Genomic DNA, 17,537 nt, shown 5'->3' with positions numbered 1-17,537 from the left:
TCTACTTAGAGCATAGCTATATGTAAATCCTGGTCAGCAAGAGTACTCCAGTCCAGAAAAGGAACCCCTTTTCATCCCTCTCCTTTCCTCAAACGTCAGAGTCCATCCTTCCTCATCTCTACCTCCTACTCCAGAGCAAAGCAGTAGACTCCAACCTTCCACCCTCCAAGACAGACTTTAACAACTTAGCCCTGGAATCAACCTAACACGGAAGACAGAATAAGAGAGAGTACCAGAGAAGAGATGAAATCTTCCTCTGGTGTTAGTCTTTGGTCAAGCAGTCTGACAAAGGTAAAGCTGGGTCTTTACAGTAGATTAATCTGCTGTTAAACACAATATAATCCTAACTAGGCAATTGTTCTGTTGTGGTCCAGTCCAGAAAACAAAGGATGCCATGCATCCTTAGATGGAAGTTAAAGACTCAGACTTGGTAGTTTCCCTCCGGATTCTTTTGCAATGCTAAGTGCCCTCCCAGCTGCAGAGGAGAGCCTCTCAATGAGCTTGCCCCAGTTAAGATGCTGCCCCACCCTGTGGGCGTCATCACTAGCCAATGTCTGATTGACACGGAGAACCAAAGGCTTTGCTGTTTGAAACAGCTCAGGATATTCCTATCTCCAGTATACTCTGGCACTGGGGCCCTCTCCTGGAATACTCCTGAGGCTCTCCAGAATATTTACCATCGTAAAAATATAGATCTGAGCACCTTTCCTGCATAGTGGGCCATGAGCAGTCTTTTCTCCCCTTATTTCCACTTACAAATTACTGAGTAGGAAGGGGATTAAGCTAGCACTAAATTGGTTCCTTCCTATAACCTAAGATTTTGATAAAAGTTCTCTTCCATGGAATCTCTCTACAATGTTCTGTGTCACAGATTGCTCTAAAGTCCGGGGGTACTCCCAGGGGGTGCAAGGACATCCCTGACTCCTTATCTCATCAGAGGACACTTTATAGTACCCAGAATTTACAAATATTTCCAGTCAGCTTCATAAAGGAAGCAGCTAACTTTGTAAGAGAAAAAGTTGAGTTAGGTAGCAGTTTGGGGGGCTCAAGGGTACAGGGCATACTCACTCAACCAAAGTTCACTGGCTATAGGATAAATACTGCTTACCCAGGACTGGAATTTGTCTCCACACTAAACAACGACAGAGTCATGGATTCCTCTGTCCAAAGCCTAGCACCATAATCTATGCAACTCTCTGTGCATGTAGGCGTGTGTGTGTGTGTGTGTGTGTGTGTATGTGTGTTACAAATAAAGTCTCATTGCTCTTCATGGACTGAATTTGAGCCCTTTAAAGTGTGAGGAAACTGGCAAAACCCCTGTGCCAAAAAGGAGTTCCTTATCTTGCACAACTGAAGTATTCCTCCCGGTACAATTTTTACAAATTGGCAAAGAAACAATAAAAAAAAATTAGAAGCAATGAATACACAGTTATGCTCTTAGAGATGGACAGTTTTGTTTTCTTTGTAGTAAAACTCTGCACATTGTCAGGGAGTGACCAGGGCTTCCCATTGCTGTTTTAAAGTTCTTCCAGAAAAACTATATATTTGTAATAGGCTCCAGAGAAACTAAGTGTCTGAAAAGAGGTCTTGTATAGCTAGGCCTGGAAACTGGAACTAGAATAACTTCATACATCCACTTCATTCTGGGACTAGATACTGGGAACTGTGCAAAGGAGCTCTTCACCTTTTTCTGAAACAAGAATGTTCTTAGAAGCATCCAGAAAATGTACATTTCACCTGTAGCTCCATTCTCCACTCGGTGACATTTCAAATGCAAAGGACACCAGGACAATAAAACACAACCCTTTTCTCATCTCCATCTCATCTTCAGACGAGATGTGGGCAACCTTTCAAGGATCCGGTTAAAATCTGAAGCCTGGATTGTCTCCATAATAGTCTCCATTCAAACACGCACTGAAGAATTGGTGTGACAGAGAACAAATGTGGTGGCACTATTAGGAGGTATAGCCTTACTGGGATAGGTGTGTCACTGTGGACATGGGCTTTGATACACTAGTCCTAGCTGCCTGGAAGTCAGTATTCTGATAGCAGCCTACAAATGAAAATGTAGAACTCTCAGCTCCTCCTGCACCATGCCTGCTGATAATGGACTGAACCTCTGAACTTGTAAGCCAGCCCCAATTAAATGTTGTTCTTATAAGAGTTGCCTTGGTCATGGTGTCTGTTCACAGCAGTAAACCCCTAACTAAAACACCAACCAAGCACCGTTTCAAGCAACTTGTGACCAAGGCTCAAGAAGGAGTCAGAGACCCAAAAGCCATCTGATAAAATACACATTTATTAGAAATTTCCAGCAGCATCATTTCCAGTAGCTTTTTCTTTTCTAATCAAAGTAATTACAATCGGTACTCAAAATATGAGCAACAAAATATTTCGAGGACTTGAGAATAAAATAATCAGTAGTATATTTCATTCATCCACTCTCCCACCCTTCCATTCATTCGTTAACACACGTGCAATATTAGCACAGAGAAACCGGGAATGCTACTTGCTATAGAAAATGTACGCTCGTGCCATGGTTCCTGTGATAGAGAATTCACCAACTGCTCAGAAGAAGAGCCGGGACATACAGTACATCCTGACACAAACGTACAGATTTAGGCAAAGACCTGAAAAAGGCTCAGTAAGAATGTTTTCCCTTTCTTTTCGTCGTCAACTGAGGAAATAAATAGTCAATACAATAACATTTTGCACCCAGAGCCAAACACCCAGCTGAGGTTTCAATTAACTGGTATCTGTTTGGCACCCTACTTTATGAAGTAGGTTTGGTTTTAGTCAGTCAGCTCCAGAATTCCAGTCACTAAGGGAGGTGACACCTGAGATGCCAGTCAAGGGTTGATTTAAGGTCTGTCAAGCAAGAGCTCATTCAATGAAACAGAAATTCAGCGTGGGACATGACATGGCAGATACAGATGTTGACTTGGCAATTAGGGTCACAGCTGGGGTTAGAAGACAGAGGCACGTGGAAGGGTCCAACTGAATCACTCTGTGTACCTTCGGTGTGGTCTGAAGCGTCTACAGTGTATGAAGCCAACACTGGCCCCTATCGGTACACTTACTAATCAGGTTGACACGTAATGTTGAATATTGATTATTGATTAAGTGCTGACATGTAAAAATGGACCCACAAATGAAGCTTAAAGGACTTTCTTCCTAGATTGTTTCAAAGGAAGCATGAGTACTATCTCTTCTTTAGAGAGACCCAAAGCCCTAAGCCACCTCCTTTCTTCACCAGATCATTTATTCTTCAGCGACCCCACTCAGCAGGCACTCTCATTAGCAGAGGCAGAGATGTGATAATCCTTCTGAAATTTACACAAGTACAATATATTCACAGCATCACCTCCTAACAACATCAGTGCAAGATATACACAGTACCTCATGATAATTGTAAAAATAGGAATGGCATCAATAAAAAAGACACACGACACACCTTCAATTATAGGCAAACAGAGAAAAAATATATTTTTTATAAAGTATTGAATGTTAACTTCTTTTTCATTTGTCTGTAAAAAATATATGTGCAAAAGTGAGTGTCTAAATGTTTCCCTAGAGAGTTGGCAAGGCTATACATCAGAGTCTTCCTTCACAAGGTTTGCGGTGTCTTTAAAGGTGTCTTCTGTGGCCGTGTAGCCTGGAGTCGAACTTCTTTTTGAAGCTTTAGCAGGAAGAGAAGGAGATGGAGGGGGAGCCACGGCCACAGCTTCTTTTTGCTCAGTATCCATCTGCAACCACAACAAGGCATGGATGACATGGCTTTATGTCCCCGGCATGACCAGAAACAGTTCTGTATAAGGACTAACCTTGGTCAGTTTGTCCAGAATAACCTCAATCTGTGCCCAACCTAACCAAACAATGAATGTCTGTGCTTAGAACAGGGATTAAAAGTTACCTCTGCATAGATTGGATTTTCGAAGTTCGTTGTCTGCTTGGGTTTTCGTTTGAAGATGTTCCATTTTGTGCCCTAAACGGAAAGAGGAGATGGACAGTTTTCAGTAATGGAGTTTTCTATTTTGTTTTCTTTACTGGTGTCTTTTCCTAGGTTTTTAAACTCCATTGAAAGCATATTAACTTAAGGGTGTGGCTTAAGTAGTATATTATTCAACTGTCCCTGAACAGTAGCTAAGACTCTCTCAGGTGTTTTCATGTAACAATTTCAAAATCTTTCCTCAATGTAAAATGTGCAGATGGAGAATCTGGACTCATGCCATCTAGAAGACTGCCATCTAGCCAGTCAGAGACAGAGTATACAAGACACTAAAACAGAAGGAGACTTCTAGAGCAGCCTAGAAGCTCAAGGAAAACCCAAATTGTGAGCCATACGTTTGGAAATGTGAAGTTAAGTAGAGAAGGCCAACACCTTAAGTCATTGTCTTGGTCTGCAATAGCTCCATGCAATTAAGTAATTGCTAACAAGAGGAATAGGGCCGTCCTCGTCTCTAAAGGAGATCCCATGTGTGTCCATGCAATTTGTGGGAAATGACAGGTTTGAGTGATGGGGTCTGAATTCTGAGTATTTTCTGCATATTTACTAAGAAATCTAAGCTTGAGAGACTCCTTTGGAAGTTCGTGTTCTCGGTGACCTAAGCAAGTGATTCTGCTGAGCCAAGGGGGTCACAGATACAGGATCTCTGGACAGACGCTGGGGAACAGAACTTGGAAGGTCTCGGCCTGGATCAGTGCAAGAACCAGTGGGCAGCACAGACGGAGGCATGGAGCTATGCTGCAACTGGCGAAGGTTGACTCTCATTCCCAACAATCCCCCATGCCCGTTCTGTTTCTGGGACCTGGAGTGGGGGGAGGGAACAGCTTCTTGCCACATTGCCTCTCCTTACAGACCAAGCTACCTCTAAGAAAGATCCCTAAGATTGAGAATTGACTGGAAAAAAATGTTAAGAATAAAGAAATAAACCAGACACTGCCTTGGAGTACAGCCAGACCTGGGGACTGAACATTTGATATTTCAAGTATTCTGGTGGCTATGGAAAACAAATCTTCAATGTCCACTTTTAAATGTAGTATAAGGAGAAAAAAGTCCCTAGGAAAACAGTGAACCAAAATCTTCCTTTCTATGGTGTGTGTGTGTGTGTGTGTGTGTGTGTTTGCATGTCTATGCATATGTACATGTAAGAGGTGATTTTTTTTTCTCTTTTTTAATTCAGCCACACTGAATTAAAGAAGACACCACTGAATTTCTCTGCACAAGGACCAGGGACATTTAAATGTCTCACAATGTTTTTTTATCCAGAAGTGCTATCGTTTCCAATTTGCCCATGGATCCCCTTGTGAAGGGAACTGGTAAGGACTACAGTTCTCAGGGGTAAAATGAGTGTCTAGAATCCAGCATGTAGATCTGGGATAGCTAAATGCATGTTCTTTGAAGCTAGCAGCACACTGTCCATTTAATACAATTTCATTTCAAAGATGCTTGTTAAACTGCATCCCAAATATTCTAGGATATGTGAAGATATAGCAAATATGATAAAGAAAGATTCATCAAGCAGGACTTTTGTCTCCTGAGCTAGTTTCCTTGGCACAGTAAATACAGCAATGCTTGTGGGATGGTTGGATGGACAAGTAGGTGTAGCTGGACACAGAGGACAAGGTAATAAAATAGTGCCACCTGGTGGTCAGCATTGGTAATGGTAGTAAGGCGCTAAGAGCAACTTGGAAAGGTGCACTCTTTTATATGTATCCTCAACACATTACTGTGCATGTTGTGTAAATGTCCCAGATTCTATGTCCTTTTCATGAAGACATACTAAATCTACAATTTTTTTTTCATTTTTATGTATGTAGTCTTCCGTGGGTTAGCATCAACTCAGAAATGTCAAAGTTCTTTGCAAATTTCTTTTCATGAGTCAGTAATCATTACCTGAGTTTCATCAGCTCCAGGGGAGGCTGGCTTTGGCTCTGGAACTATCTCAGAAGGATCTACGGACCTTCCATAATTCTGGTTTTCCACATTTTCTGATACAGTCACCTGTGAGCTTACTGACGGTCCCTACACGGTTTTGAAAGAAGAAATGAATATGTGAATCAGTAGATCTGGATTCTGTTTGCCACCTTATCCCCCACAGACACAGTCACGGACCTTTTCAATCTGATAAGTGACACTAGCAGCTGTAAACTAAATACCACTCCCACCTTCCCCAAATAAGTGCAACAACCACCAAGACACCTAAGATATCAACTGTGGCAGGCGAGGACACCCCTCAATGTCACACCCACATTGATGTAACCCCTGCTATATTGTCTACATCCTTCATTCCCACCTTAACCATAATTTGTAATAAAAGGTGTTCTAGTTGCATACTGGCAACCAAGTGCTAGCTAAGTAACAACACTAAGTCACAGCATGAGCAGCCACACAGACGCAGCGCACAGAATCCTCTTTGAATATTAAGGAAAAAAATGAGTGTGGTCAGGTGTGTAGCTACAACACTAATCCAAGCAGTGGCAGAGGCAGACAAATATCTGTGAGTCTGAGGCCAGCCTGGGGGACACAGTGAGACTATGTTTCCAAAGATAAATAAATAAATAAATAAATAGCAAAAAGAATAAAATGAGCAAACTTGAGGACTACCTAAAAGAGGATGAATTTTAAAACACAGTAAGCAAATGGCCGTAATACTTTTCTATTTTTGTCAAATTCACATAATTACGCAGCTATTCCTTAAACCCATATCACCCTGAATAGATAGTTACAAGGAAGTCAGTATACTCCTTGTATTTGACATTCACCATTTTGTTTGTATGCATGGCCTCACTTTATTTCATGTGAAAAATACCAGATGAGATGTCATCCCTATCCCACGATGCATTATCAAAGAGCAGACAAGACTCTTTCAAGATTCAAATCTTTTTGCTCTTAAGAAAGAGCTCATTTTGAAAGAAATATTTCTATCACTTCATATTAAAATATACTACATGTTGAATCAGAAATCACTAGCAAACACTGATGGCTCTTTCCTGTAGCTGCATAGACAAAGGAAGGACAGGCCAAAAGCTGATGGATCTAGAACCAGCTGAGCCATTAGTCCAGGTTAATGGGAAGCACCTGCCTCTCCTTCCAGCTTCTCTTACAGGTACAGAGTAATAAGCCTTCGGAGCAAATCTTAACTTCAGACCTCTCTACTCTTCAGAACAGGCCGTCCCTCTCACTTTAGCCCTCTCAGATAGCAGCCTCATGATACCGTCTCTCAGCCATTCATTTATGACATAGTTCCCTGTTTCTGTCATAGGGCCCTATGCCTCCAGGATCTCTAATAGACTCACACCCCTTGCTCTGGCACGGGTGACTAGGAATGACTGAGAACAGTGAACGCCCCCCAGCATGGCTACTAAGCCTCACATCTCTGCCACGACACAGGGCTCTGACTATTGCCAGGGCTGTATCCGGGTGCAGCTTTGTGACTGTGGATGGTGAAGCTGAGATGCAGGCCACTGCGCTTCCTCCCATTAGGAGGGCAGGTTAGAGGCCTGCATTCTGCAACACAGAAAGACCCAGCAGCCACGATGGCTGAAAACAGATCGTGGGAGGACATCTCACCTGCACTGCCAGGCCCACTTTGGAAGTACTGTCTTTGGCTGCATACATTGGGTTTTCAAATATCACAGGCTGCTTGCCTACCTCCATGACGAAGTGTTCATTCTGGTGGGAGGAGAGAGAGAGAGAGAGAGAGAGGTCATACCCGTTGATCTGCTTCAGACAGAAAGGCATCTCCCTCATACCTGGATGTACACCAGACACCTTCACCAAGCTACTCAAAATATGAAGTCTTAGAGAGGGTAGGCGGGAGAAAATAGCCTCAGAGACCCAGGGGCATCTAAGTAACAAACTATTGTTTCTTCTAGTAAAAAATGAGCTAAGCCATCTGCTCCAGAAAGCACAAATCCCCTTCCTATAGCTGAATCCCCTCTGGTTCTTTAATGGACTTAATGCACTTGGGCTGGAATACTGAAGAAGAGGGAGGTGGTGGAAGAAGATAGAGGGAAATAAGGCAGCATGAAGAACACTGTTCTTTCAGACAGAGGTGAGGATGACTGGAGGTGGAGACAAAGCACTGGAAGTAGGTTTCTAGATTACAAAAAGCCCCCATGAGGTCAAGGCTGTCCTAGACCCATCCCAGACTGTGCCACCTGGCTTTCATAAGAGGTAGATAAGTCCCTGTTCTATACAGGGAGCGAGAAAAAGTCAGCTCCTTGCCTATCCATGAATAGCTGTTACATGGTAGAGCCATTTTCCTTCAATGGCCTACAGAGCACAGACTGTATCCATGCTAGTGTCCCCATGTCCCCAAGGTCAGCTTTATTCCTTGTAAGAAGGGTTTCTTCCATCAATTAGCTTAAGTGAAAGACTTCAACTGATTCCACAGAGGCTGCGCTCACCATTGCCATGGATCTGTCAATAATTGTCTCAGGGCCAAAAGGAGACACACCGATGTCCATGTTCACATCAGCCCCTGATCTGAAAGTCACCCCGTTTCCATTTTCAGAGGGTTTGGCAAGGCTGCTTAAGCTGAAATGAAACAAAGCCATGTGTTGTGTTGTTATTACGGTTTTTTGTTTTGTTTTGTTTTGTTTTGTTTTTGTAGTGATTACTTTCCTTCCATATTACTGAGTCTTCTATGTGCAATTCTCTCCCCAAGTGCACATGAAAGCACATGCCCAAACACAAGATCGGAACAAGAACTAGGGGTCACTAGAAGAAAGCCAAGCAACCAGCAGCTAGCTCTGCCCTCTCCTGCCCTACATGATAAAATACCGTCTGCAGCACAAGCTTCAGGGGAGACTCCATGAAGAAGGGGTTGACAGTGAATGCTCTCAGTTCTCACAACTGAGGGACATGGTGGCTCATACGTGTGGTCCCAGAGCAAGGTGGAGGTCACATGAGAAATAAATCTTGCCTCATAAAAGTAAGCAAAAAGGGGCTACAGAAATGGCTCAGCAGTTAAAAGCACTGACTGCTCTTCCAGAAGTCTTGAGTTCAATGCCCAGCAACTGCATGATGGCTCACAACCATCTGTAATGGAATCTGATGCCCTCTTCTGGTGTGTCTGAAGACAGCTACAGTGTACTCATCACATATATAAAATAAAGAAAGAAAATGAGCAAAAAAATGAAGACTACCCTGAGATCATGAGAACAGGTGAGCTATCAATCCTCTAAAAAAATTTGTCGTACACAGGCTTATTACATGCCTTCTAATGAAACTGACCTTGGCAGCTTGGGCAGAGAGGGTAAAAGGGAGCCAGTTTTCCTGTAGTGAAAGAATCCAACGAGCACCAGAGCCCCAACAATGATGACTATCACGAATGTCAACAGAACAGCCATTGCTGCAGAGGGAAGAAGCAGAAAGCCAGCATCAGCACCTTGACAAACAAGGAAGCACTAGAGAGGCTCACCAGTGGCCCTTCAAAGACGGGGTGAAAAGGAAGATGGGAGGCTGCGACTGGTGCAGGTCACCATATTTCTGACACTTACTCGTCCCTGGAGGGATGCCTCTCGAGAGCCCAATCTCACAGTACTCTCCACTGTAGCCGCTAGAACACCTGGAATCAGAAAGAGACGTAGTTACCTTTGGAGGCAGAGAGAGCCCTGATCCAGCGCTGCATAAGGAACAGGCAGTGCAGCCCTGATGCATGAGGAGCACATATGCTTATTCTGCACTCATTCTAGAAAGCCACTAGCAGTGGTGTAGTACTTAGAAGGTCAGTCTCATGGCATAAGCCTACTGGCTCCTCTGCTCCATGCATTTCTTCCTTAGAAAGGGAGTGTAGACATGGTGGCAGTGTGCCATCCTCCAACCACTTTCAAGGAGGAAAAGACAATTCATCTTGCTCTGCAATGATGGTTTCCCTCCAGATAGTCATGATCTTTGTATTAAAGCATCTCTCCTGTCAGTTGCTCTCTCGTATCCTAAGCCATCCTCCCAGGTGAGGTGGGAGGTGGCATGTGGAGACATACTGCTGTCTTCTCTCTAACTCCTCACTCTTTAACATGACTACGGCATTTCCAAGAGTTGTTAGAAATGCAGTACCCCTGAGAATGCACATAGGCATTTGAGCCAGATCTTCAGGTGAGGGTTATGCCAGTTATGATTTGGGAAGTGATGCCTTGCCTCCCTCAGATTCCCCCAAAGGAGGAGAAGCTGGTTAGATGGGAAATGGGGAATTGGACGAGCCTCTAGTACTTGTTTTTCCCAACTATACTGAGATCTCAGGTTCCCTTAAAGAGTCAAGGTCAACAGCTGGGACCGAGAGTCACACTTACTTGCATTTGGGGAGGTCATTCTCATCAAAATAGCAACTTCCTCCATGCATGCACCTGCATGGGGAAGGCATGGTGATGGGGAGTTCACTGGCTGCAGAAAGGAAAAGCCACGCATGGGTTAGTCAGCCACACACCGAAGCCGAGCATTGCATCATGCAAAACCCACCCAGGACTGAGATGGGGAATGCGGAGGGTCAGGCCAGCTGACCTTGCCAGGGTAGCCCCTGCTCCCTAAGGCAAATGAAATTCCTAAACGGTGATAAGATCTTGGGGAATTATACATGCTTGCAGAGAGAAACTTCATAGCACTCTCCTCCTCTTAACAATGAGGGGATGCTTAAGCCAGGACATACATTATGTCACCTAAAACTCTCCAGATTCTCTTCTGGGAACCATTAGATCCGAGAGTTTAATTCCAACACAGGTTGAAACTGCAACCCAAGACTCCGGAACATCGGCATGGGAGAAGGCAAGAGGCTGACACACAGACACAGACAGACACACAAGCACCCGAGGGACAGCTAGCAAGAGATACCCTTACTTGATGAGGACACCTCCTCTGGATTCCTGCTCCTGGCTCGGCCCCAGCACTCTCCCTGGTTGAGCATTTATCACATGTGCATTCTATTTGAGGAGTTTGTCTACCCTCTGGGCTCTATAGGTCTCTACTCAATGTTCCCTTTATCAGAGAGGCTAGCCAAGGCAACCATATGTAACCACCTGTGTTGTTACATATTCATAGGCTTCTTGGTTTATTGTACAACTAGCTAGTAAACTCAATGAGAGAAGGGACTTGTCTGCTTGCTCATTTCTATTATCTCTGGTACTTTCAATCATACCTAGTATAGAGTGGACATTCGATAAATAGCACTGAAACTAACTAATGAGTTAATTAACAATAGACCACATCAAGGCCCTACTGTTACCACTCGAGAGCTTACTTTGGATAAAGTTCTTTCAAATGAAAATCTTATAAAGTGTTTGTGTTTGCCTGCATGTGTGTCTGTGCACCACAGAAGTGCGGTATCCTCCTATTACAGAGTGTAGCATCCTCAGAAGCCAGAAGTTGTAAGATCCCCCTTGGACTGGAGTTGTCCAGTTGGACTGGTGATTGTGAATCACGGCGGGGCAGGGGGACGGGAGGTGGGGGGTGAGGGAGTAGTAGACAAGCAGCTAGTGCTCTTAACCACTAAGCCATCTCTCCAGCCTCAAAAAAACACCAAAATCTTGTCAACAGTTCTCCAGGCACACATGGAGTAGGAGAAGAGATAAGAAAAGCAGTATTTCCACCCTGATCACATTCTCCAAATGGGATGAATCCTTGCTTAAACGCTTGTGCCCCCAGTAATAGAAACTATTCCTGCCTCTTCATTTCCTTACCAGCTTAGTCTTTAGGAAGACCCCCCACCCCCATCCCCAGGATGTTAGCCATAAAACAGGCTGCAGGGTAAACTGCAGGATGACTTTCTGATTGCTTATTAAGCAGAGGATGTTGACTAGGGGCAGTTGTTATCCCCACATTGTCGTATTAACTGTTTAGAAGGGCTACTGAAAAGTGGGTTTTGCCAAGAAGAACTCATGCAGAGGACTGCATGAGAACTAAACCACTGCTCCCTTATTCCGGACCTCATTTCTCATAGCCAGCTTTCAAAACACAGTCCTTTGACAGTTTAAAATTCTAAAATGTGTATGAGAGAAAAGCAGGACTGTCCTCAAGCCCCTCCCTGCTCTATGCAAGCTCCTCCCACCTCAGGAAATAGTTCTGTACCTTGAGTGAATTCTGGGAAAAGGGGGAAATCTACCGTGACTGGGAGGAAGAAAAGGAGGAAGACCCTCACAGAAAACCGTCTCTTTGAGACGTCTTGATAGCATAAATAGCAACATGACTGTACCCAGAGCCTCACCCAGCTCTTCGTGGTTCCCTCATTCCCTTTTCTAGCTACTCACAACTTGAATCTGCAAAAGTCACATCATACAGGATGCATCACACAGTTCCTGAAGGCCCCAGGCTTCCCAAGCAGTGAGTATTCTCACCTGCATCACACTCAACGGTGCTGCCAGTTACGAAGTCGGAGCCTTGGGGACAGGCACAGCTGTAGCCTCCTGGTCTCAGCAGGCAGAGGTGGCTACAGACCTGCTTGCAAGGGTTGGACACTGGAAAAGAGATGAAAACAGTTAGGTCCTGACAGGAGACTGGGTACATCAGCCAAAGTATGCCTACTAACTGATGTGGCTCTGCTCCGCCTTAGCACAGCCAAGCAGCATCCAGGACCTCTAGGCCATCTGGAGACCCACACTCACCTACACTACCATCTGTGCCACCCTACCAAAGTGCTAGTCACAGTCTCCATTGTTGCTATTCATCTCTGCTGTTGGAAAATTAGTGAGTGCTTGGTGCAGGCATAATCTTAACATCTATTAGTGATAAGTAATAATGACTCAAGAGATCAATGGATCCCAAGTCTTTTTGTTTGTTTGTTTGCTTGTTTTGTTTGTTTCGAAACAGTGTTTCTCTGTGTATCCTTGACTATCCTGGAACTCACTCTGTAGACCAGGCTGGCCTTGAACTCAGAAATCCACCTGCCTCTGCCTCCTAAGTGCTGGGATTAAAGGTGTGCGCCACCACTGCCTGGCTGGATCCCAAGTCTTATAACAAGACGTCACTGCCCAAATCTGGGTGGGTCATAGCATCAAGTCTACCCAGTGCCCATCCTGGGTGAGCTTTCTATAAAACCTTCTGGAAAGAATTTTACTGTGGGCTTCAGTTTCTTTCTAAATAAAAAGGGTACTTATAACTGATTTGACAGAATGAGGTGGGAGCCACTCAAAACATTACATTGGGATGGATCCCAACTACAACCATTTTAAAATTCTTCATGTTTTAAAATCACTTGAAATATACTTCCACACAAATTGTGAAGGATCCAAGGGCTAAATTAGACTCATGTTTTCCGGATCCTTTCTCAGACTCACATTCTGTGTTCTTTATTTACCACCATCCAAAAGACAACCTTAGTTGAGGCATAGACATCAGACAATAAGACACATTACAAAAGCCACATCTAAAATCTGCCCCAATTGACTATTTTGTCAGCTTTCTAGAGTAGAGTTCTTCACATTTTAATGTGATATGACATCTGCATAAATTCAGATTCTGCTTTAGAAGTTCAAGTGAAGTCTAAGCATCTGCATTGTAACTGATCTACGCCTGATGATGTCTGTGCTCAGGCTGCCGAGTAGCAAAAGACCGGGGAACTGGTTTCACATTTTCCTGAACCATCATAATGCACAAGATGACTGAGAACTTTGAACACCCAACAGGTAGAGCACAGCAAGCCATGTTTAACAGGGTCTGCCAGTCTGATCCATGCTAAAATTTAAGGAGTGTCCAGAGTGAATGGCAATCTAGCACGTTTGAGATAATAACTTCATTCATCCTACCATGTTCTCTTTCTACATTCAAAATGTTTAAGCACCCACCCAGACCCACTCCCCCATCATAGCCCTTATCATCCACTAACACTATAGACAGTATTCCTAAATAAGGTGTCTGGTCCACGAGGACCATCTCTTCCCAAGGCTGGTATTTACCTGACTGGTTGTATCTCAGTTGATGGAAGATGCGGACTTGAGTGAGCCAGGGGTTCACCACCAGCAATTTCTCTTTGTTCCCTTTCCCAAATTTATTTTGTCTCCACACTTCTCCCTTTTCCTTAGCTACCCAGAAGAGCTGGTCTTCAAAGATGTCTAGACTGAAGGGCTTCATTGCTGCACAGCAATAGTGGAGAGACAAAAGAGAGCTAATGAGACACAATACCCAGCATACTAACTGTGCCCATTGGCATTGGGCTCCAAGTAATCATGTAGCATATTTGGGCAGACTTTCTGGAAGTGTTACCTCGAGAGTTCAAGATAAATTAAACTGAGTCCATATAAATGGGCTGACTTTAAGCTGCTGAGTTATCACCAAGTGATGAACTAAGTCCCTCCCCATCTCCCACTTTGAATGTTAAGAGCATACCGGCCAGTTAGGAGAAAGGTGGTAGGTACTGGATTATTGGATGTCTGTAACAAAATACGCCATTCTACATGTTTCTAGTTGAACACAAGGACAGGCAAGCACATGGAAAATGAGAACAAGCTAGCACGTGGAAAATAAATAAGTCTAGAAGCAGTTTATGCATATTAGTAAAAACACACATGACTAAACATATGGAAAACACAATCTCAGAGGAGCCTAGCAGAAACCTTAGTTCTTTCTTGATCTGATCTGTAAAAATATAAAAAGGATTATTGTGAATTAGTTTGAATTTAATACAGCAGCTGGGTGCTGATGGAAACAAATCTGTGGGATTACATAAACCCTATCCTAAGACACTGTAGAAATACATTAGAACATTACTGATATGCAAATCTTAGCTAACTGCTAACCTTCATTTATGATGAGTCTCCTGTCAGTCCCATCGTATTTTATGCTTTCAATAACATCTTCTTTGGAGTCACTCCAATAGATTCGATCATCATTCAGGTAATCTATGGAAAGACCATTTGGCCAGCCAAGGTTTGCAGAAGCCAGAACACTGCGGTGTTCCCCATTCATCCAGGCAGACTCAATTTTAGGCTGCTTTCCCTGGTCAGTCCAGAACATGAGCCTGTAACGAAAAATGTCCTAATTGAAGCAACTTATCTGGTGGAGCTTCCTCACTTTGTGGGAAGCATCAGCGTCTGATGGCGCAACCAACTGCTTTCCTGAGTGTGAGTAACACTGTTTCTATAAAGATGTGGCTTTATTTCCAAGATATGTTAGACAAGAAGCATAGTTTGGTGCTAAGGTCAAGTCCATGGTAAGACTTAGATCTTCTCAGGGTTAGATGTTCTTTTAAGCATCACTGCTGAGTGCCCAAGGGCCATGATTTCACATAGGGAAGACAATAAAATCAAAGTAATAATAACTCAGTGTTTGAAATACAAATACAGGACACTAGTCCTGTCCAAATAGGCAAAGTGCTTGCTAAATATCCATGGAAATGTCAAAAATCAAGAGGAAAAGACCAAACTAGTTCTCTCTCATAGTGAGGTCAGCTACCAATTGCAGCATTTCTATAAGTAAGTAATGTATGTGTATGAACATGCCTTTTGCGTATGTTTCATACTTTGGAAATCAAATTTTATTGCCAGTAAATTAGACCAAATTGCCAGCTGAATTCCAATCAGCAAGATACTTTTGAATGCATCTAAATGAAAGTGCAGAAAAAGGATTTGTGTAAGCAGATGGATTCTCATGTATATCCCAAAGTGGAATTTCTCCAGTAGAAACTATACATTGACTGGGAGCATCTCTTCAAATACTTACCCTAGCTTAGGATTCACAGCAATGGCGGCTGGTTGATCCAGTTGGGTGGTGATCAGCCACTTCCGGTACCTTCCATCAAGGGTAGCCACCTCAATCCGTTGACTCTTAGCATCTGACCAGTAAATATGCCTGAATGTAGAGGGACAGAGTTAAACAATAGAAAAGCCGGGACCAATCACTTAAAAAGAAATGTAAATGTGAAAAGATTTGATTTGTAAGTTCTAGCCAGGGCAACAAACACTCAGACGCTGTATCAGTGCTTGCAGAGGATATGGCAAGTAGATTGACCACCCATCTCAATTTTTATGAGTCATGTGCTTCCACAGGCAGATTAAGGCATTCATCCTTACTGCCCATGGGTCTCTTCCCCACCCCCCACTTCCCCTACCCCCCCTCCTGCCTTGGCAATGAGCCCAAGTGTAATCAGAAGAACTGAGCATCAGTCCCAAAGATGAGTGGAAATAACATTTCAAAAGAAAAACTCCAGCAAGGCTAGCTTTGCCCTATTTCCATGTCTAAGGCTGCAAGCTCATTCTCTGTCAAACAGAATGAACTCCTGCAGTGTCAGCTCCCACATCTGCTGATGAGAAGGAGGGATGCTATTTTTTTCTTGCAGGTGAGTTAACAGATAGAGGTTTCTGTAATGGTTCTCTAAGGCCTGGCTTCCTGGCAGAACATGCTGAGGGTGAGCCTTCTGTTAGCCTCCAGGCACACTGGGGACTCAATTAACTTCTTTGGAGAAGCTCAAGTCTCCCAGGACAAGATGGTTAAAGGGAAAAATGAATTTGTACTTCAAATGACTCCCTATTCTTCATCTAGGCAGGCAGGTAGGGAGCCACTGAGGCTTCCCAGTCTTGCTTCATTTTCAAGGCTAAGACACTCACCCACCAGTGACTGACCCATACAGGCCTCTTCCCGGGAAAGGAGTTGTTGGTAACACTTACATACCAGGCATCAGTGTGAGCAAGATTTTATGGAGGGTTCTAAGCAAGGGGTCATACAAACTGTGAGCCAACTAGATGCTCCAACAGAACAGAACAAAGGTAAAGGCTCTATTAACTTTCCAGCTGGTATCAGCTAGCTTGGCTACTAAAAACTGTGGCTTGTTCTTTTTCTCAAATAATTACCAGACTCGATGTTTTAATCCCAAAGTAATACACTTGAAGAAGAACACGGCCATACTCACAGTTAGTCTTGGAACTCAGAGCTCTCACATCTAACATAGAATCTTGTGGTATGCACTGAATATAGAAAAGGACGGTGTTTGTATTGCATACAGAGGCAAGCAGGGATGATGGCTGTGGTCAGAGCAGGCCCATGCAGGGCTGATCTGGTCTAGCTGCTAGCTCACCATTATTTTTTTTTTTTTTTTACTTTTTGCTTTGTTTTTATTTTATTTTTAAATTCATTTTTTTGGTTAAAATTTTACCACTGCCCTCTTCCTTCTCATTCCTCCAACCTCTCCTCTGCCACCCTCAAGTACAAAGCCTATTATTACTATACCCTCCAAACACAGAGATGCTCCCACACATATACACACATATCATGAGCTCACCATTATAACACACGCACTGTGGGGAAGCAGCACTCCTTTATGAAAATGAAATGGGCAAGAGAGATGAGTGACAGACTTACCTTCCAACCCAGTCCACGGCTAATCCATCTGGCTGCATTAAATATTTCAGGCCCAGGTCAACTTCACGGACGGGATTGTTGCTACCAGATTCAAAGTCGGGAAGGTAGGCACGTTTGATTGCACCGAATTGAGAGCCCTGTGCCAGCACAGTGTAGTATACAACGCCTAGGGAGAAGTGCACAGTAAGAGTGGGTCTAATGGGTCTAATAGAGTCATGCAGTGAGTGGTCTCTCGACCTCCTCACTTTCATAA

At 43.7% G+C, this 17,537-nt stretch overlaps 1 protein-coding gene across 1 annotated transcript in view; it reads right to left on the bottom strand.

The window, feature by feature from the left end:
* Positions 1–2,279: 2,279 nt before the first annotated feature.
* The window catches only part of Lrp2 (LDL receptor related protein 2), a 164,372-nt gene continuing 149,114 nt past the window's right edge, over positions 2,280–17,537 (bottom strand). Inside the window, exons 67-79 of the mRNA XM_021184968.2 lie at positions 17,285–17,450; positions 15,650–15,778; positions 14,728–14,948; positions 13,888–14,064; positions 12,331–12,450; positions 10,297–10,387; positions 9,508–9,575; positions 9,242–9,359; positions 8,413–8,542; positions 7,574–7,675; positions 5,897–6,025; positions 3,914–3,985; positions 2,280–3,746 (exon numbers count right to left, since the gene is read on the bottom strand). Coding sequence (XP_021040627.1) covers positions 3,588–3,746; positions 3,914–3,985; positions 5,897–6,025; positions 7,574–7,675; positions 8,413–8,542; positions 9,242–9,359; positions 9,508–9,575; positions 10,297–10,387; positions 12,331–12,450; positions 13,888–14,064; positions 14,728–14,948; positions 15,650–15,778; positions 17,285–17,450 — 1,682 coding nt within the window. The 3' untranslated portion in view covers positions 2,280–3,587. The remainder of the gene's footprint in view (positions 3,747–3,913; positions 3,986–5,896; positions 6,026–7,573; positions 7,676–8,412; positions 8,543–9,241; positions 9,360–9,507; positions 9,576–10,296; positions 10,388–12,330; positions 12,451–13,887; positions 14,065–14,727; positions 14,949–15,649; positions 15,779–17,284; positions 17,451–17,537) is intronic.

The sequence above is a fragment of the Mus caroli genome, unplaced genomic scaffold (assembly GCF_978045245.1).
Source record: "Mus caroli unplaced genomic scaffold, Mus_caroli_1 scaffold_2, whole genome shotgun sequence".
NCBI lineage: Eukaryota > Metazoa > Chordata > Mammalia > Rodentia > Muridae > Mus > Mus caroli.
The sequence above is the reverse complement of the archived record's forward strand: the minus strand, read 5'-3'. Positions and strand labels throughout refer to the sequence as shown.